The 21,202-nt window shown below is 38.9% G+C and overlaps 1 protein-coding gene and 1 long non-coding RNA gene across 2 annotated transcripts in view; one reads left to right on the top strand and one right to left on the bottom strand.

Annotated features, from left to right (window-relative positions):
• The first annotated feature begins 52 nt into the window (after positions 1-52).
• On the top strand, positions 53-14,986 carry LOC308631468. Its single transcript, XR_014018216.1, has 3 exons — positions 53-388; positions 2,065-2,205; positions 14,847-14,986. It is a non-coding gene; the product is annotated as an uncharacterized lncRNA (long non-coding RNA).
• A 2,968-nt stretch (positions 14,987-17,954) lies between these two features.
• The window catches only part of LOC308631647 (E3 ubiquitin-protein ligase RNF213-like), a gene marked incomplete at its 5' end in the record, with an annotated part of 106,652 nt that continues 103,404 nt past the window's right edge, over positions 17,955-21,202 (bottom strand). Inside the window, 3 exon segments of the mRNA XM_081263027.1 lie at positions 17,955-19,219; positions 20,669-20,847; positions 20,931-21,020. Coding sequence (XP_081119153.1) covers positions 19,066-19,219; positions 20,669-20,847; positions 20,931-21,020 — 423 coding nt within the window. The 3' untranslated portion in view covers positions 17,955-19,065.

Below are 21,202 nucleotides of genomic sequence, written 5' to 3'. Positions count from 1 at the left end.
CCAATGGGCGCCTGCGCGGCGCCGAGGAGGCGGGGCGGCCTGAGTGGGGGAATCCCGCTCAGAGTTTAATTTCTCAGCGGGGCTGGGGTCTTGGCGGAGTGCCGCCGCTCCTTCCTGGAGGCAGGAGGTACGCTGTGGCCTGCAGAGCCTAGAGCCACAGGAGCAGTGCCCAGAGGAAGCCAGCGGTGCCAGTGGCCCCAAGACCGGGGCATCCTCTGCCTTCTCTCCGCTTCTTGCTTCTGCACAGCAGTGTCTCCTGGGAACCTAGGGCGCCCCGGCGGATCGCTGTTGCTGCAGAGGTGAGCCTGCCTTCTCGGCTGGGGGATCTGGGGCATGGAATCCAAAGGCGCGCTGAACACTGGAAATGGTGGCGAAAAACCCCAGCCGGGTGAGTCGTGGGCACGCGGTGGGGGTGGGGGTGGGGAGTGGGAGCGCGGTTGGGGTGGCGGCGCTGGTGGGGGTGGGGGCGCTGGTAGGGGTGGGGCGCCGGAGGAGCTGCAAGCGGTTGTACTTTGTCTGTCATTTTTAAACCCCTGAAATTGAGGTTAAGTTTATTATCCTTTAAGATTTAAATTACTAGGGCTGCTGCAGGGATCTCTGTGATTAAGTCCTTTTGTTACACCCACTTTGCCACGTGTCTGTCTGCTAACTTGGTCAGTCAATAAGCTTAAAAATATTTATCAACATACATTTTAGATTTACCTTATTAGATAGTTTGGTGATTAACATGGTAATAGTTCTGGATAGTGTTAGACATCACATTAGAAAATAACTCAAAGCATTAGGACAAAAGAGTTTTAAAATCATTATTTTGTGTCTCAGTTACTCAATAAAATTTTCACTTCTCCATTTTGCCTGAGGAGAATCTTCCAAGAAATATAAATTTGGCGGTTTAAAGCTGTGGATCTCAAAGTATGATCACCAGCTAGCACAGGGACACCAGGAGGGAATTTGTTTGAAATGCAAATTCTCAGCTTCTACCTTAGATCTGTTCAGTCAGAAACTCAGGGCCCAGCTCAGCAATCTTTGTGCAGAAAATGCTCCAGTAGATTCTGATGCTTTAATCATTGAACTTTGCAGAACCATAGAGGCAACAGGGAGGATGAGGGTAAAATCCTTTTGACCAAAATAATCTTGGCAAAATCATGTACAGAACAAATATGTCCTTGTTGGCTAATTGCAAAGCAAGCCTTAGTTATTTTTAATGCCGCCAGTGACATACATAGGAATATGTACTGCTAAAATGGGAAATCATTTAAATTCTTCATTATCAGGGTTTCATTATTATATTGCTATCTAATAAGCTAAAGAACTTCATTTGAACTTGACTAATTATATTCTTACTTTGTTCACCACTTTGTTACATTCACCACTTTGTCCAGTAGTGGCCAGCTGGATTGTTGACACATATCCTTTCCATGGTGCCCTCAGCCTGTGCAGGTCCCTACTCAGAGGGGTTTTATATCTTAGACTGCAGAAGTAGTGACATCATCAGCATTAACTGATTAGTTAGCTTCTCTGACCAGCATCCTAAGGAGCAACTGTCCTGGTGTACATGTAAGAAAGTAGCTTTCTACAGATAGCACCAACTAGCCCTGGTTTCCATTGTGCATAAGAGAAAGCCCAAGTCCTTTAAGATAATACATTTGTGGACTTTCCAGCCCAGGCTTTTTCTCAGTGTTCCCTTAACTTGGCAAGGTTTTTGGGAACAGAAAGAGGGCATTCAAGGACATGGAGTTTTACTGTTCCCCTTTTCTTTAGGGTTGATACACTTTGATAAGCTATTATACAGATCACCATGGAAATAATGATACAATATTCTCATCTAAAATAATGAGAAGGCTTCATATCACTAGAACTTGTAATAAGGGGATTGTGTCTCTCCATAATGAAGACAATGATCAATCTGCATCTTAAAACTTCATTTGGAATTAAGATGGCAATATAATATGCAAATCAAATTTGAAGATAATTATCATTGTATCTGTAAATCATTAATATTTGGGGCAGATAATCAGAAAATAATTAATATTATTTATATTATTTTTTCCTTTTGAACAACAGCTTTGGAGGGATTCCTGGACATGGAAAATCAATGGTGTTGCCACATAAAAGCTTCCACAAGTGTTTTGAAAAATCTCTATTATAATGGAGTGGATATCATTGATTTGTCCAAGAAACACAAATCAAGAGATACTTATCATGGTAAGAAATTCCTAATGTGTACTTAATAGAGACAAGAGGTGCAATTTGTTTCATTGATTTAGTTTTAAAATATAGTTCTTCTAAAGTACAAATCATTCATAATTTTGTTTATGTTTGATATAATTTTTATACATGTTTGAAATGGATGCATGTTACAAAATCATGAAGTATGATCATATAATAGCTTTTAATATACTTTTTGTGGTGATAAGAACACTGAACATGAGTACACCTTCTTAACAAATTGTAAGTTTGCAATAACAAATTAACTAGGTCAGTGTTGTAAAGCAGATCTCTAGAACTTATTTATCTCTAGTAACTGAAATTTTACATGATTTACATGGCAACTGTCCATTTTCTTTGCTCTCAAGCCCTAGTAACTACCATCTTATTCTATGCTTCTATGAGTTTGTCTGTTTTAGATACCTGATCTAAGTGGAATCATGCAATGTTTGTCCTTCTGCAAATGTCTTACTTCAGTTAGCATATGGTTCCCCTGGTTCATCTATGTTTCGCATATGACAGGATTTCCTTTTTAAAAGTTTATGTGTGTGTGTGTCTGTTTTATATCCACTCACCTATCAATGGATGTTAAATTGTTAATGCATTTTGGCTCTTGTGAATAATGATACAGTAAACATGGGAGTGAAGTCTTTTAAGATCCTTATTTCCCAAAAGAGTACAATTGTGTTCTTTCACCTGTGAATATACAGTTTTCCCCATACCATTTGTTGAAGGGACGATCCTTTTCCTTTTGTATATTCTGGGCACTCCTCTGAAACATCTGTTGCCTGCATATTTGTGGATTTATTTCTGGTCTTTATTCTGTTTCTGTCTTTATCCAATACCATTCTTTTTCAATTTCTGTAACTTTGTAATATATTTTGGAAAAAAAATACATGATTCTTCCTGCTCTCTTCTTCCTTCTCAAGATTGCTTTGGCTATATAGGATTTTATGTCATTCTATATGAAATTTAAGGTTATTTTCTATTTCAATAAAAAATACCCTGGGTATTTTGGTAAAGAGTGGATTAAGTCTGTATGTTACTTTGGATTATATTGCCATTTTAACAGTATTGTTATATCATCCATGAACATGACATGTATTTGTGTCATATTTCTTTTATCTGTGTTTTGATGTTTTCTATATAATCCAAGTTTTTTTAACCTCTTTAGTTAAATTCATGCTCAGTATTTTATTCTTTTTGATGCTACTGCAAATGAAAGTACTTTATTAATTTCTCTGTCCGCTTTCTGTTACTGTGACAATACACCTGTGATAGTCAATTTATAAGGAGGAAAGGTTTATTTTGGCTCATAGTTTCACAAGTTTCAGTCTCTGGTCACTGGACCCTGTTGCTTTGGTCTGCGGAAGCAAAGTATATCCTGCAGGATGGTATGGCAGAGGAAGCCTCTTTGCCTCATTGTAGCTAGTTAGAAAAGAGGGGACCAGTTACCTAAGATACATACCTAGTGACTCAACTTTCCTCTACGAGGCCCCACCTTCCAAAAGTTGCACCCCCAGTCAGTAGTACCACAGGCTGAGAACCAGGCTTCTAACACACGATCCTTTGAGGGTAAAAGGCTTCAATTTTTTTGAATGCTATTGGTTGGATCTTGAATGTCCCCCAAGGGCCAATGTGTTGAAGGCTTAATCCCCAGCCTGTGGCACTAATGGGAGGCGGTGGTTAAGCCATACTTCAGGAGGTATAGCTTGCTATTGGTTGGATCTTGAACATCCCCCAAGGGCCAATATGTTGAAGGCTTGATCCCCAGCCTGTGGTGGTAATGGGAGGCAGTGGTTAAGCCATACTTTAGAAGGTATGGCTTATTGAAACTAAGCTAGGTCATTGGGGGCACATTAAGGGGGCATTGAGACTCCAGCATCCTCTGTCTCTGTCTTTGCTTCCAGCTGCCCTCAGGTAAACAGGCTTCCTTGGTCATGTGCTTCTATCATGATGTAGTTTCTCACTACAGGCCCAAAGCAACAGAGCCAAGCAACCATAGACTGAAACCTTGAAACTGTGAGCCAAAATAAATCATTCCTTCTTATGAATTGATTATCTCTGGTATTTTGTCACAGTTTCCTTAGAAACACAACAGATTTTTTTGTGTTGATTTTTTTTTTTATTTTGCAACTTCACATTATTTTTTTCATTAATTCCAATTTTTTAAAAATATTTAGTATTTTTTATATCTAAGATGTCATCTGGAAGAAGAGATAATTTTACTTCTTCCTTTAAATTTGGATGCTTTTATTTCTTTATCTTGCCTAATTGCTGACTACAGTTTTTATTACCATGTTGGCTACAAATGGTAAGAGTGGGCATGCTATCTTTGTTCTTTTTTTTTTTTTCCAGTTTTTAAAATTTTATTATCAATTGTGTCAGTAGTTCCCTTTCTCTTATTAAACTAATTTTTAAAAAAAGTCCAGACAGAGCCAAGCAATTTACCAGCACCATCATCAAGTAAACTGCGAATTTATCCTTATCATAGAGCAAGAGGTCATTTAAGATCAACCCAAGAAAACAGCTTTAAGTGTCCACAGGAGTACCTATATCCACTTGTCACTCCAGGACTGCACAGTCCCTTTTAAATGTCTAACTCTTCACCCAGCTGCTTTTTATAGTTTGAAATTATGGAATCACTCAAGTGAGGTTCCCCTTCAGAACATGGTTGTAAACAGATCAAACATGGAGATATCACAGATCCCTGTTATTAAATGTTAAAAATATTTTATATTTAGTACATAGAATATTCTTTATTCTTCAATATATTCTGTTATCTTCTAAAGAGCTTTTGTTTCCCCTTTTTGATAATGTCTTTCATTTCTTCTGAGACCTTTCCTTTGTAGTCATTCTATTGCCTTTTTTTTTTTTTTGGAAGGGGTACCAGGGATTAAACTCAGGAGTACTCAATAACCAAGTCACATCCCCAGACCTGTTTTGTATTTTTTTAATTCAGAGACAGGGTCTTACTGAGTTGCTTAGTGCCTCGCTTTTGCTGAGGCAGACTTTGAACTCATGATCCTCCTTTCTCAGTCTCTGGAGCCAAGGGAATTACAGGCATGTGCCACTGTGCCCCACTGGTTCTATTGCTTTTAGTCTCTCCTGATGTTCCAGTGGCAAACCATTTTCTTTTGCACTTATGCAAATAAACTTTTTATATAGTGGGGATGGGTAAGTGTGTTCCTAATTTGTCATCAGATAGCTTCAACAGGTTCTTTCCTTTCTTGAGTTGAAACTTTCATTTCTGTTACAACATACATTCCACTTTTAACCCCATCTTGCCTCCATGCCACCTCTGACTTCTTTTGCCTTGGAAATTACCAAAGTCAAGCTTAAAATTCTACAGGTGGTCCATGAAGCAGAAAGGTGGGTGAGAGGTTTTGAGGTGGCTCATCTCCTTCATTAAGTTGCTGCCAAGGTGACATACAGAAAACTCTCCTCCTCCTGGCCTGTGCCTTCCTCTCAACAGGAGCTAGCCATATCTAATTAGATGCACCATCCAAGGGGTTGGGAAGCAGAAGTGCAAGAAACACACAGTAACCTGGTGCTGCTGCCAATGGACCAGGACTGGTATCTGCAGCACTGCCCCCAGGGGCTGGGGAAGACTCCCTTGGTTTGTTCTTGATCTTCAAGGAAAAACTTTTATTTTTTTACCATTGAACATATTAGCTTTCCATAGATGATTTTTTTTATTATTTTATTGTTGGTTGTTCAAAACATTACATAGTTCTTAATATACCATATTTCACAGATTGATTCAAGTGGGTTATGAACTCCCATTTTTACCCCGTATACAGATTGCTGTGTCACATCAGTTACATTTCCATTGATTTACAAATTGCCTTTCTAGTGACTGATGTATTCTGCTGTTTTTATTATGTGGAGATAATATCCTTCTATTTTTAGTTGTTGGAGTTTTTATCATGAAATGGTGTTAAATTTTCTCAAATGCCTTCTCTGCGTCTATTAAGATAATTAAGTGATTTTTAGTCCTTGTTTTAAGTGATTTTTAGTCCTTGTTTTATTTATTTATCATATTAATTGGTTTTCATATATTGATACACCCTTGTTTCCCAAGAATAAATCTCACTTAATTATGATGTGTTATCCCTTAAATTGTGTTGTTGAATTCAGTTCTCTGGTATTTTGTTATAGATTTTTGCTTCTATGTTCATCAAAAGTATTGTTTTGTTGTTTTGCTTTTTCAGTCATCTTTAATTTTGCTGCTCTCAGCATGAGTTTAGAAATGTTCTCTTGTATGTTTTTAGAAGAGTTTGAGAATAATTGGCTTCAATTCTTTAAATATTTTTAAAATATCATTTTTAAATTCTTTAGTAGGAGATTTAAAATACTAATTCAATATTTTTACTATTCTAGTTACAGGTCTACTAAGATTGTCTCTTTCTTCATTACTTGATATTAATAGGTTATATTTTTGTGGGAATTTATGCATTTCTTCTAAGCTCTCCAATTTGTTGGCATTTATTTGGTTTTATCAGTCTCCTAGGATTCTTTTTATTTGCATGTCATCAGTTGTAATGTTTTTCCTTTCATATCTGATTTTATTTATTTCAGTCTTTCTTTTTCTTGGGTAGCTAAAATTTTATAAATTTTCTCAATTTAGTTTTCAAAAATCTAGCTCAATTTCATTGATTTTTCTCTTCCTGACTTCATTTATTTCTCTTCTCATCTTTATGATTTCCTTTTTTTTTTTTTTGATGATGGTGGGTGAGCTTTGTTTGTCTAGATCTTTTTTTTTTTTTAAGATAGAGTGAGAGAGGAGAGAAAGAGAGAGAGAGAGAGAGAGAGAGAGAGAGAGAAAATTTTTTAATATTTATTTTTTAGTTATCGGCGGACACGTTTGTTTGTATGTGGTGCTGAGGATCGAACCCTGGCCGCACGCATGCCAGGCGAGCGCGCTACTGCTTGAGCCACATCCCCAGCCCCCTGTCTAGATCTTTGAGGTATAAAGTTAGGTGTTTGTTTCAGATCTTCCTTCATTTCAGAATAGGCACATATTGTTATGCTGTATTCTATAAGTTTTGGCACAGAGTGTTCTCATTTTCATTTGTCCCATGATGTTTTCTAATTCCCCTAAATGTCTTCTTTGATGCACCGGATTGTTCCAGAGATTGTTGTTTATAGCCAGGAGTAGGGCAGTATATGCTTTAAGTCTAGATCCTCAGAAGGCTGGGTCAGGAAGATCAGAAAATCAAGGCCAGCCTGGGAAAGTTAGCAAGACCCTGTCTCAGGAAAAAAAAAAAAAAAAAAAAAAAAAAAAAAAAGTAGCTTAGTGGTAACATGCTTGCCTTACATAGATGGTACCCTGGATTTTAAAAACCAAAAAACCAAACAAATAGAAAAAGACATACTGTTTAATTTTTACATATTTGTGAATTTTCCAGTCTTCCTTCACCTATTGATTCCAGTTTTGTTCCATGGTGTTCAGAAAAGAACTTTTATAAGAGGTCAATCTTCTTAAATTTATAAGAGGTCAATCTTCTTAAATTGTATGGCTTGTTTTGTGATCTAGCATGTGATCTACCCTGGAGAGCATTTCATGTGTGCTTGAGAAGAATGTATTCTTCTGTTGTTGAGTAGAATCATTTGAATTTATCTATTTGGTCTACATTGTTGTTCAATTATGCTGTTTGTTTATTGATTTTTTGTGCAGATGTTCTATCCTTTATTGGAAGTTGGGTATTGAAGTATCCTACTATTGTTGAATTGCTTCAGTTCTGTCAGTGTTTGTTTTATATATTTAAGGTCTCTGATATTAGTACATTTATTTTTAAAATTATGATATTTTCCTAGTGAATTAATCCTTTTATTATCCTTTGACATTGTTCAAATTTTGTGTCTTGTGACAGTTTTTGACTCAAAATTCATTTTGTCTGACATGGTTAGCCACCCCTGCTGTATTTTGGTTATAATTTGCATGGGCTATTTTGTTGCATTACTTAACTCAGTCCATATCTGTCCTTATATGTAAACCTGAATCTCCTGTAGACAACACATGTGGATCTTGATTTTTAATCTGTTCAATCACTCTGTATCTTTTGGTTGAGGAATTTAGTTTATTCATGGTAAAGTAATAATTAATGAGGAAGGTGAATATTTATGCTTACAATATTTTTACCACCAAACTTGTGTGGTATTTTTCCTTCTGATGCCAAATTTATGTTGCCTTTTCTAACACCATTTCTCCAACTCTTGAACACCAGTTGTATGTCCTACAATTCAGAGCAATTCTGGTACTCAATACCCTGAATTAATGCCATATTCCATACTCGTAAGGAATAGTCTTATAAGATTGTCCTTTCTTAAGATGGCATTTGCAAGCATCAGGTCTCTGTGTTACGCATACTTTTGTCAGAGTTGCCTACAGAGTCATCACAGCACCCCCAAGTTGGGTTCACTAATTTGCTACAAAAGCTCACAAACTCTGGAAGACACTTTACTTGCTATCACCAATTTATTTTAAAAACTACTAATAAGCAACCACATGAAGTACATAGGATAAGAGTCCTAAACACAAAAGCCTTTGACATCATGGTTTGGAACATACCACACTCCTAACACATGGATGCTTGCATGCTCTTTTTGTTTAGTGATTTTTATGAATGTTTTGTACATAGGTAAATAGAGTAAGCCATTAGCCCTTGGATTAAGTTCAACCTTCATCCTTTCTTGCCTTCCTGGATTTTAAGAATGCAGTGGAAATTTCCATGCCTCTAATGATTCTTTGTTTTTTCTGGCAACAGCTCCCATTTAATAAGTACTCAGTCGCCAGTCTTCTCTTGAGCATACAGAAGGCACTTAGACCTCTGGAGATTTTAAGAGTTATGGGAGCTATGTGTCAGAAATTCAGTAGAAATACCAAATGTTTATTGTTAATTGTATGACAGAAATACATTACTAGCATTTTGTTAAAGGTTTGCTGCCTATCTTATACATCTTTTGTTCCTGTTTTCCTTTTATACTTTCTTTCTTTATATTTTATTGATGTTTATAGTGATATGCTTTATTTCTTTATTTTATATATCTTCATTGTGATTACAATCAGACTTACATAAGATATTGTATAATTATTACAGTTTACATCAACAACCTCAATTGCATATAAAAACTATGTTATTAATCCTCTCCGTGGACTTTATATTATTAACATCACAATTTACATCATTTCACATTGTATAAAAATGCACATATTTTATATAATTGTTTTAAAAATTTTGTCTTTTGTACTAGAATTGAAAACCAATTTCCACAGTTCTGTTTCGGTGTTATATTATTCTGTATTTTTCTATGCATTTACATTTAACAGCAAGTTTTATACTTATATATGCATTGATAGTGTTATTTAGCTTTGGTTTGTTTCAATTGAAGAATTCTCTTTAACATTTCTTGTAAGACTAGTAATGATAGACTACTTCAGCTTTGTCTGGGAATATCTTTATGTCTTCTTCAATTTAAAGGACAAGACTTCTCTGGCCAGGTATTATATTTTTGATTGGCAGTTTTACCTTTCTGCATTTTGAAAATATTCCATTGCCTTTTTGCTTGCAACATTTCTCTGAAAAAATCCATTGACTATCTTGGACAAGTTCCCTTAAATGTGATTTGTCACTTTTTCCTGGCTGCTCTCACGGTTCTCTTTGTGTCTGATATTTCACAATTCAATTATAATGTCTCTCACTGTGAAATTCTTTGGGTTCATCTTATTTGGAATTTTTTGGATTTCCTAAATTTCCTAGATCTTCCTTTTTTTTCCCCTCAGATTTCAGAAGTTTTTCCCCATTATTTCTTTGAGTAAGTATTTTGGCTCTGTCTTTTCTTGGACATTCATAATTGTATACATTGGTCTTCTCAATAGTGTCCTATAAGTCACCAAGCTTTCTTCATTTTTTTTCACTTTTTGTTTTCTTTTTATGCCGTTGACTGGCTAAGATAAATCAAATGACCTGTCTTCAAGTTCAGTGATTCTTCTGCTTGATCTAGTATGATGTTTTGATGTAGACTGATTTCTCCATTGAATTTTTCATTTTAGTTACTTTTTTCTTTAGAGACAAGACTTCTCTTAGCTCATATGTATCTTTGCTAAAATTTTAATTTTATTCATGCATTTTTCTCCCAAGTTCATTTTGAGTACTTTGCCAGCTAATTCATATATTACATGTCAGTAAAATTAGGGTCTTGAAGTTTCATCTTGTTCCTTTCGGAGAGGCATGTTTTCCTATTTGTTCCTTTTTCTTGTCTCTTAGTGTTAGTACCTGCACATTAGAAAAAAATGACTACCTTTTCCACTCTTTGTGAGCAAAATTTGTATAGAACAAGATCCTCAGTAGGAAGCATTGTCAGGGAGCTTTCAAATTCTCTGTGTGTGTTTTTGCTGGATTTACTTGTGTAAATTCCCAGTTAGAGGATTTGCCTATTTCATTTTATTGTTGCTTGGCTTTTTGGCTTTCTTTCTTTCTTTTCTTTCTCTTTCTTTCTTTCTTTCTTTTTTCATTCTTTCTTTTTTCTTTCCCCTCTCTCTCTCTCTCTCTCTCTCTCTCTCTCTCTCTCTCTCTCTCTCTCCTGTAGCTTCTGGTATCTGTGTCAGTACCAATGGTTTTCTGAAGCAGCAGCACACCATGACTTCTTTGAGTTCTCAGAGGCACACAGACCTCTAGATTATACCAGGTCTCATCCATGCTCTGAAAATGTTGAGACCAAAGCCAGTTCTGAATGTTTGGCATATATTTCTTTCTTCTTCCCAGAGATGAGCCAGGCTCTGGGATTCTCATTGATTTGCTATGCCAGCTCTCTCCTTCCAGAGAAAAGCTGAGATTTCGTGATTCCTTTACCCACTTTAGAACAATAAAGACAGGCTATAATAAGTTCTTACATTATAGTCCAAAATGCCACCCTTTCCTCCAGTGGCTCACAAGTATCTAAAATGTGCCAGGTCCCATCCTTGCTCAAAGACAAAAAAGACAGAAGCCAGTCTCTCTGGCAACCCCAGAAAAAGTTGGAAACTTGTACATATACTTCAGTCATTTTCCTTCCCAGAAATTGGAAGTTGGTGGTTTCTATCTTTTTGCTTTTCTTCTCTACTGAAGTTGAGGGGCTGTGGCAGGTGCTTACTTGCTAGTCCAAGCAGCCATCTTTGTTCTCGGTTTCTCCCAGATGCCTATAACATGCCAGATTCTAACTTGCTTCAAAATTGGTGAGAAGGAACCAATCCCTTGGGAAGAAGCCAGTACCTAGAGAATTTGGAATGTTGGACACACAGTCCATCTCATTCCCTCCCCATGAAGAACCTGGGATTTGGGGGTTTCAGCAAGGCACTCTTTGCTGAGCCATGGAGAAGGGCTATCAGGAATATTCCTTGATATCCTTCATATTGCTCTTTTTGTTCACAGGGACTCCTGTCATGGCTCAGATTAAAGCAAGAATTAAACCAGTCCCTTGGGTAGCCCTAAGGAAAGTCAGGACATTGGATATATAGTTCAGACCTTTCCTTTTCTCCCCAGGAAGAAGCTGGTGCTGCACTTTCTTAGTGCTCCTCTGGTGCTGTGCTGGGAAAAGGCTTATGTTGTGAGGGTTTTATAGATTTTGCTACCAGCTTCAATGTGAAGTTTTGTGCTTCTCACAAAATCTAGTTCTTGATTGTTCACAAGGGATTTGTGTCTTTGAATCTGTGTGTCCTTGAAGGAGGGAAAGGCCAGATCTTCCCATACCATTTCTCTGAGTTCACCTCCTAGTTTTTCTTTCTTCTTGGCTTCTTTTGCTTTCCTTCTGCTTTCTCCCTGTGGAGCTGCATTTCCTCCCAACACTGTCATGTAACTGGGCTAATTTGTCTACCTTGTTGCATTCAGCATAATCAGATCCCATGTAGATCTGTCACAGGCTCACATTCACACACACCTGTCTGAATTTGGCAGTATTTACAAATATGTTTTTCTATATCTTCGGACTTAGTAACACCTTGTGGGAATTGTTTTGAGTTTCCTGATATAGTTTTATTTTATAATGGCTATGTAACATTCTATTATGGTAGCACACCATTGTTTTCTTCTTTTTCTTACAGAGGGTATTTACCTTATCTCTACTTTTTCCCACTGCAAACATTTTTACATGTGTTTTCTGATATTGAGGCTTTTATTTTGATGAGATAAAGTTTCCAGAGTAGAATTTCTTAGCCAATAGGTTTTTCATAGTTTACATTTGAATAAATGTCCCATTGCTTTTCCCAGGAAGAATATAATTTACCTGCAGAGTGTGGCAATGCCTGTCTGTCATGTCCCAGCCAGGCAAATGTGTTAAGCACCATGTAGACTTTTCCAGCTTAATGGACTGAAGGATTGTCTCTTTCTTGTTCATGGTTATTTAACTATTGGCAAATTAATCTTCCTCTATGTTTATTGTCAATTTGGATTAGCACTTTTGATCATTGTTCATTCTTATTTTTACATTTGTTTTTATATTTTCTTCTCAATTTATAATAGAACATTATATTTCATTGATAACCTTACTTTTTCAGATTTATCAATTTTACATTTAATATTTTAGGATATATTGAGTATTTATTTATTTATGATTATTTATTTATTTATGAATATATAGGCATATACCTATATATTTCTTCATAACTTTGAAGTGTTTAGTCCTACTTTTGAATGCCTCCAAAACCACAGAATCTACATAGTCTCATGGATTTTATTGCCAAAAGTTTAACTTAGTTTTCTTTATTTAAAGTCTTTGATTACTAAGATGTATTTTTTTAATTGCTTTTATTTTTTAAATACATGACACAGAATGCATCACGATTCTTATTACACATATAGAACACAATGTTTCATATATCTGTTTTTATGTAAAGTATGTTCACACCAATTCATGTTTTCATACATGTACTTTGGATAATGATGTCCATCACATTCCACCATCATTGCTAATCCCCGACCCTTCCCTTCCACTCCCACTCCTTTGCCCTATCTAGAGTTCATCTATTCCTCCAATGCTCCCCTCTCCCTACCCTACTATGAGTCAGTCACCTTATATCAGAGAAAACATTCACCATTTGTTTTTTGGGGGATTGGCTAACTTCATTTACCATTATTTTCTCCAAAGCGATCCACTTACCTGCAAATGCCATGATTTTATTGTCTTTTATTGCTGAGTAATATCCCATTGTGTATATATGCCACATTTTTTTAAATCCATTTGTCTACTGAAGGGCATCTAGGTTGGTTCCACAGTTTAGCTATTGTGAATTGTGCTGCTATAAACATTGATATGGCTGTGTCCCTGTAGTATGCTGTTTTTAAGTCCTTTGGGTATAGACTGAGGAGAGGGATAGCTGGGTCAAATGGGGGTTCCATTCCAAGTTTTCCAAGGAATCTCCACACTGCTTTCCATATTGGCTGCACCAATTTGCAGTCCCACCAGCAATGTATGAGTGTGCCTTTTTTCCCACATCCTAGCCAACACTTATTATTGTTTGTCTTCATAATAGCTGCCATTCTGACTGGAGTGAGATGATATCTTAAGTAGTTTTGATTTGCATTTCTCTAATTGCTAGAGATGATGGACATTTTTTCATGTATTTGTTGATTGATTGAATATCCTCTTCTGAGAAGTGTCTGTTCATATTCTTGGCCCATTAATTGATAGGGTTATTATTTTTTTTGTTGGTGTTTAGCTTTTTGAGTTCTTTATATACCCTAGAGATTAGTGCTAGGATCCCAGGTGTCCAAGAAATGACTGCACACCCTCCAGGTCGCCCAAGCCTCCCTGGGGTAGGGCATTGCTGGGTTTGCACCTACCTGTGGAGCTGAATCCCCGCATTGGTCACACTGGCTGTGGAGACATCTTCCAGGTGCTCAAGAGTCCTGACTTGGCTGCTGCCCAAGCCCCTTCTTCGTACTGATTACCGCTACTTTGGCTAGTGCCTGGCTGGGGACCCCTGCCCACTACTGGGGCTACAACGGTAGCAATGCAGACTGTCCCGCTGGCCCTCTAGATCCCCTCCCTGTTGCCTTCACTTCTCCACCACAGAGGCCCTTGAACACCAGTGGTGACCACCCAGAGGTGCTTGGCTACCTTTCTTGAAGGACCTTTCTGGCCACACCAAACCACCCCTTCCTTTGCTGCAGTGCTGCAACATTTCCTCCACCAAGGGGAGAAGCAACAATATCTCAAACAAAACCCAGGAATTGGTGTGTGACTCATCTGCTTGGGTACCTTCAGTCCCCAAACTGCCTTCCAGGGGTTTTCTTGGCCAAAGCTGCCGGATGTTTGAGCCTTTTCTTTCCAGGGTAGATGGACTGAAAGATGCCAGTTGTTGACTGTTTGTGATCTGGGCACTGCTGTGTTTTGAAGGAGGTGAAGGGACTCACGCTTGTTTGTCTTCCCACCCAAGCGAAGAGTTCTTGATGTTCACTGCTTATGCTTAGACAGTATGCAATTTGTTTTAATTTAACTTTATTTTTTGTTGTAGGGGATAGGGGTATAGGCTTATGAAGAGCATTCTGAATCTGGAGGAACTCTTTGTTGTCCCTGGTAGGAGAGACACCCCTAGTCTGTCCTCCATGCCATCTACCTTGGTCATCTTCACTTGCTTTGCGAATTTGCACCTGTTTCAGGAGCATCATGTCTACCTGGATGAGCCCATCAGAATTCACCACTCAATGGCATGTTGTCAACCAGCACAGAATAACGCCGTCTTTGATTGCAAAGTACTGACAAGGAACCATGCTTTCCTCTGGTTGGATCACAAGACAGGCAAGGTAATTTCACCACATTGTCTAACATTTTTTCTGTTTCCCTTTGCTCTGAGAGCCATAATGTATGCAGGATCCTAAGGTTTATATCCAGAGGACATTGTCAGCAAGGCCATGGAACCAACTTTTTATATGCCCGATTCTAATCGAAATCTAATTGAGGTGGCTGAATGAAAACAGAGAAGGTATTGTAATTAAATACCTCAGGAGGGCAATGGCATCTTGATAACATGAAATCCCAAACTATATTTCGTTTTGGAAAACAGGATAGTGAAATTTGGCGTTTTGCTTTCAGTCTTTTTAGAAAGGTGAATCTGCACTTCAGTGTTTGATTAAGTAAGCAGCAGTTCCCAAAGCAATTTGAGAAATTTGGCCCACACTATACCTGGGCTCAAGTGTCCCTATGGTAAAATGTAGTTAACACAGCTTTTTAGTTGAGTTTAATAAGGGCCTTATTTATAGTAAGGATAATCACTTGTGTAAACTTTATGTTTTTCAAAAGTCTGATACATATTTACTTTTGAAGGAATAATTTCCAATAATCAAAGCAACCTAATTAGTGTGGACAATTATAACTTTTTGTTTTCAGAGTTATGTTTACAAGTTGGATAAAAACATATACTTATTACTTTTGAAAATCACTTTTTGATATTCTTTGCAGCTCTTGTTAAATACATAATGCTTACTTACAGGGTGATATTAAAACATTAGTGTTAGGAAATTAATTTATTTTCTGAAATTATCTCCAATGCTATCAATTATAGCTTTACTTAAATATCATAGGATGAGTTCAGGGTTTTTCATTTTAAGTGTAACCATTATGGCATTTTTATGTTGGCACTTAATTGATGTATGTGTGTGCTTTTAATTTGAGAAATCAGAAGAGTAAGATTCTTTCATTTTTTAAAGACTCTTTTATCTTATATGGGGAGGGTGTATACCAAAGAGTTCATCTTTGGGCCTAAACCTAAGATTTTATTTGAACTACTGAATCAATTCCAACTTAAAGTAAGTTATGTAAAACTAATAGGAATATCTCAGGTTTCATCTCCTGACTTTTTGCCCCTTCTTTGAGTAAATGATTTAAGTCTTTCTTAAAAGACTTTAAGTCTTCAGGAGTAGTTTTTTTTAAATGAAAGAAATATGAGCTTCAAAATGAAGTGAGAAAATGCTTCTGCAGCTACTGACTTAAAGAGGAAGGAATACTGACCTTGGTGGGGCCATGGGAAGGGAAAGGCAGCACATTGCAGACTGTGGAGCCCCCAAGCAGAAGCAGCCTCCACAGCAGAGGGGGCTGCTGCATGTGCAGGGCCCTCCCCAGTTGGTTCTCTGAAGCACTCCACCAGCTGAGAAGGAAGCAGGCTCAATGTCCCTATAGGGAAGGTATGAGTTTTGCTAGCATTTTCTCTCTGGAGAAAGCACTTGTGCTTGTTTTTCCAACTGGACCTGGGATTCTAAGCATAGGCTTAGTGAACTTGAAGGGGTCAGAACATTGCAGAACACAATGTGAGTGCCAATTGCTGCCAATTGCTGGTACCCAGCTCCAGGCCTCAGGGCTGCTGTCCCATGGAGCACTCTGCTGGCACTGTGACATGCAGCCTCACTTGGTGCTTCTGGCATCACATCAGAGATGCTTTCCATTGGCACACTGGTGCTCGTGGGCATGCCAGAACATGGGTAAGTTTGGCTGGGCCCTTTGAACTGATGTTTTGCTCACAGTGATTATCAGTGGAAGGTTGTTTTTGAGTTGAAATTAGCTTAACATCTAGGAAAGCTGAAATAATCCCTGTCTATCTCCCTTAACAAGTGGCAAAATTTCATAAGCATTAGGGATGGTATGGAAAGGGTTTGAGGGCAAAGACTTGAAGTTCTATTTCTTTCACTGCCTTTCTGTTACCAGGATGTCTTCTCCATGCATAGCCTGCCTCACTGAGTTAGGTAGTTTTCATTCTTACTCCTTAGTAGCTGGGGCTTTGCTGTTTCAGTGATGTCCTTTAAGAAGAAGACACCCCCCTTCCCCACTGAGACTTAAGCTTTATCTACTGTGGACAAGCTGTTCTGTCCAGTGGAAGTTTACCATCTCACATTCTAGAGTGTGCTCTTCACTTCTGAACCATCTACTTCATGAATACTTTCAAGAACATTTCCACAAAAACCCATAACCATTCCCACAGTCTAGCTGAGGTCTACATGGCATATACAGTAGCATGCTCCCAAAGAGAGGGATCCTTTAGCAGCAGAACTCACATTTATCAAAACAGCATTACAAGTATAATGACATTTACTTGTACTAGCCTGGTGTATTTTTGTGTAAATTGTGGTAGATAAGACAGTTAAGGCTTTGAAAGCATAGCATACAAAAGAAAACATCTTAATTAGAAACAATTCATAATAGTGAAAAAAATACCCAGGCCAAAGGGAAAATAAGGGTCTTCATATCAAGGACTTGACACCTGATTCTACCTGTGAAGGTGTGGCAGTGAGGAACAGGTTGAGTCTGAGTGCCACCTGCTGGCCCTGGCAAGCTGCACCCTGACTCCCAGGCATCTAAGGCCAAGGTGCTTCTGCTCTCAGGTGGCAGGCATCTGGTGGGAGGAGGAGGTGGCTCTACATAGTCTGGAAGGTTCATCACAGCTCACTAAATGCAAGTGCATGTTGTGAAAGGAGCTACTACCTGAGGTCTGTCACTGCACTTCCTTCATCAGACGCTGTGAGAATGATACATGGAAATGGAGTGCAGTGTTCCTTCTGTACCTACCTTTGCAGGTGTGCACAGGGCCTGTGCCAGGTTACCTTTTTTTGGTTTTGTTTTTGCAGTGCTGTGGGTTGAACCTATGGCCTTGTGAATATGAGGCAAGCACTTTACTACTGAGCTGTGCCCTTTGCCCCCATTTTGCATTTATGTAGCTGAAAAGTTCTCAGGCCTGATTTCAAGTTGATCTTTAATGTACATGAAAAATAGGTCTCCAATGTGTGGATGGCTCTTATGGCAAACAGGTTCTGAGCTGTGAAGAAAAGGAATTTATCTGGAGGTCCAGGACATCAAAGTAGGTTTCAAAAAGAGACAAAACTTACAATGACAAACACAGCACAAGATCGAGGCAAGTTAATTTCCCTTTTTCAGAAATGGAACTGGTTTTGTACTCTCTCTGAGACTCAGTTTTTATGGTACGGTTGAGACTGAAAGAAAGGAAGGCACATACTCAGGGAAGCTTAGATCACACCAAGATTGCATGCTTATGTAGTGTAATAATACCTGGCAACCAAGAACTCCCCATGGCATTGCCAAGAGCCTGCTCTGATCCATGCTGATGCTGTCGAATTTTCTTTAGAATCTCAAGATATGAGAACTGGAAGGCACTTTGGCTGTCAATCCACTCCATTTTATTCACAGGAAACCAAAACCCTAGCAGTGTCCCAAGTCCCATGCTCTTCACAGAGTTGTTGGCTCTCTTTGGCATCTGGCAGTGACTTAGAGTGGGATCTGGGTTGGCTTTGTTCTCGTGGCATTAAGGCATGTGCAGACACCCTGGCTTTCCATTAGTGAGAAGACAAAGAGAGTGTGGTACTTTTTTCACATCTTGGAACCCAAGAAATATGAGTATAATACTCAGAATTTAAGGGACTGGGAAAGAGAAGAAAACCAGATTATCTTCTGCGTATGCAGAATAGCATAGAGGAAAAAAAAAAAAAAAAAGACCAGTAGCCCTACATTCTGCCTCTGTGTGGCAACATTAGGAAGCATGAGGAACAGGCTGCAGGCCCGACACAGGTCATTGCTGGGTGTGACCCCAACTATGACTCTTCCTGTTGCTCCTTGAATGCACAGGATGGTGGTTGATTTCCAGTTTCAAGTAACTGCCAGTCTCACCACTTGATATTCATAATGTAACATGGAAGTTCTGGCATCTGCATGTATTCTAGAAACAGCTTAACTCTCAAAAAAGCTGTCAGCTGGCACAGTACATGCTGGCCTTGAATTCAGTGCTGTGCCAACACTTTCCTTCCAGGTGCTCCCAGAGGCACAGTGGAGGGGAGGGGAGCTGTGTCTGCAGCACATCAAGAGATGGAGTAGAGAATTCTATTTTGCTTGCCTGTCCTGTTTCCGTGTAGCTGCCACTTTCCACACAGAGACACAGTTGGACAACAGTATCTCTTCTGGGAACTGGGTTTCCACTTCCAGAAGAACTTCATTCTCTTTGGATTCCATGTAACTCATTAGAGTGTCCCTCAGGCTGTAAAATCAAGCACAAGACATAGTGTTTAGAGCATCAGGAGCTATCAGCTCTCACTCTTTCCAGGCATTGACAGGACTGAGGTGCTAAATAAGATGGGAAATACTGAGCGTCAGCCTAAGGTCAGCCAGCTGCCCAGTTCCTGAGCTAGACCTGGAATCCCAGGCTCAAGGCATCTAGAGGATGGAGCTTCCTCGATGATGCTCAGCTAGGCCACTTCAGGCACTCCACTGACGGGCCTGCCTGGCTGCATCAGAAGCAAAGCTTTGCCATTCAGAACAGGCAGGTATTCCCTTTCATGGTTTATCTTACCAAAGGTTGTAAATTCTCTAGGAAGGGGAATTTAATTGCTCACAGGCATGTGCCATATGGCCTGAGATCAGAAATAGCAAGTGTAGTCTGACTATCCATCCAGAAAACCAAGTCAAGTGAAATGCCTGCCTCTTACCACATATAAAAGTGAACTAATGAAAGAAATGTGCAACATAGAACTATAAAAGCAGCAGGAGAAAACATGAGGATATTTTAGCACCCTGCGATGTGATAAGGAAGGCCTTTAGTGTATGTCCCCATGGCGGCTTTTTTGGGGGGGTGGTACTGAGGATTGAACCCAGGGGTGCTTAGCCATTGAGCTACATCCTTAGTCCTTTTTAATATTCTATTTAGAGATAGGACCTTGCTGAGTTGCTTAGAGCCTCACTAAGTTGCTGAGGGTGGCTTTGAACTCACAATCCTCCTGATTCAGCCTCTACAGCTCCTGGGATTGCAGGCATGTACCACTGCATCTGGCCCCACAATGACTTTATGAAAAAATCCCATCGATTGACTTCTAGTGCATTTGTAATGTGTACATCAGATTAATCTGTTCTATACAAAGATCTTTTAAAAATCATTAAGAAAGAGAAACTGGTTGGGTGTGGTGGCATATGCCTATAATCCCAGCATCTAAGGAAGCTGAGGCAGGAGGATTGCAGAGTTGAGGCTAGCCTCAACAATAATGAGGTCTTATCTCAAAAAATAAAGAGCTGAGGATACAGCTCAGTAGTTAAGCACGCATGGGTTCAGTTCCTGGTACCAAAAGGAAAAAAGAGATCAACTGCCCTGTCCAATAACCAAAAGCTACCAAGAGATAATTCAGAGGATGATAAAAGTGGTGATAAATTTAAAAATGTGCCCAACCACAAAAGTAGGTGGGGAAACAAGTGAAAATAAGATACCATTTTTTGGCCATTAGAGTGACACAAATGTAAAATTAAGATAGTTTTGAATATCTTAGATTTCACATATTAGTGTGGCTTTTTGTACCTAATCTAAAATGTTTATCTATTTGACATAGTTATGTCTACTTATTAGACAGAGGGTCAGTTTAACAAGTGGAACTACCTTCACGTCAATGGGAAAAAGCAAATATTCTGCACACCTGCCTGCCAGCAGGTATGCACACCGTACCTCCATTCAGGGTTGAAGCTGTCCTGGGTCTGAGTGTTTCTTAGTTTCAACACCATCATTTCATGAAGCTCTAGGAGGAAAGCATCCAGGTCTGTGTAATTCAGGAAGGCGCTGAGGAGCTTAGCACTTTCTGGGCTGAGGTCTGCTTTGTACTTAGAACTGATTTCCCTAAAGGGATCCTAAAAAAGATAACAAGTGCAACATCAAAGCCTGTGAAGAGGGTGCATCTCCCTTAGTCTGGGCAGAGGCAGGGCAGACTCACTTTCTTCAGTCCCAGTAGCTGTTCCGACTTATGAGCAGAGAGGAATTGCCAGAGAGCAATGGCGTGTTTTAACTGACATCTGCTTAAGGCCTGGAAGAGAAAGAGAGTCCCAAGTAGAATGCAAAGGCTCACACCCTCCCTTGGTGCACACCAAGGACTCTGGGTGCTACCCCAGGGCACTCCTCCCTGTTTCCTCCATTTCCTGTCTTGAGGCCACCTCTATTCCATCCAAGAGTCTACCTGTCTCATCTTGCAAACACATGAGTCTATTA

Source organism: Spermophilus citellus, assembly GCF_964194105.1.
Source record: "Spermophilus citellus genome assembly, chromosome: 12".
Lineage (NCBI taxonomy): Eukaryota > Metazoa > Chordata > Mammalia > Rodentia > Sciuridae > Spermophilus > Spermophilus citellus.
The sequence above is the reverse complement of the archived record's forward strand: the minus strand, read 5'-3'. Positions and strand labels throughout refer to the sequence as shown.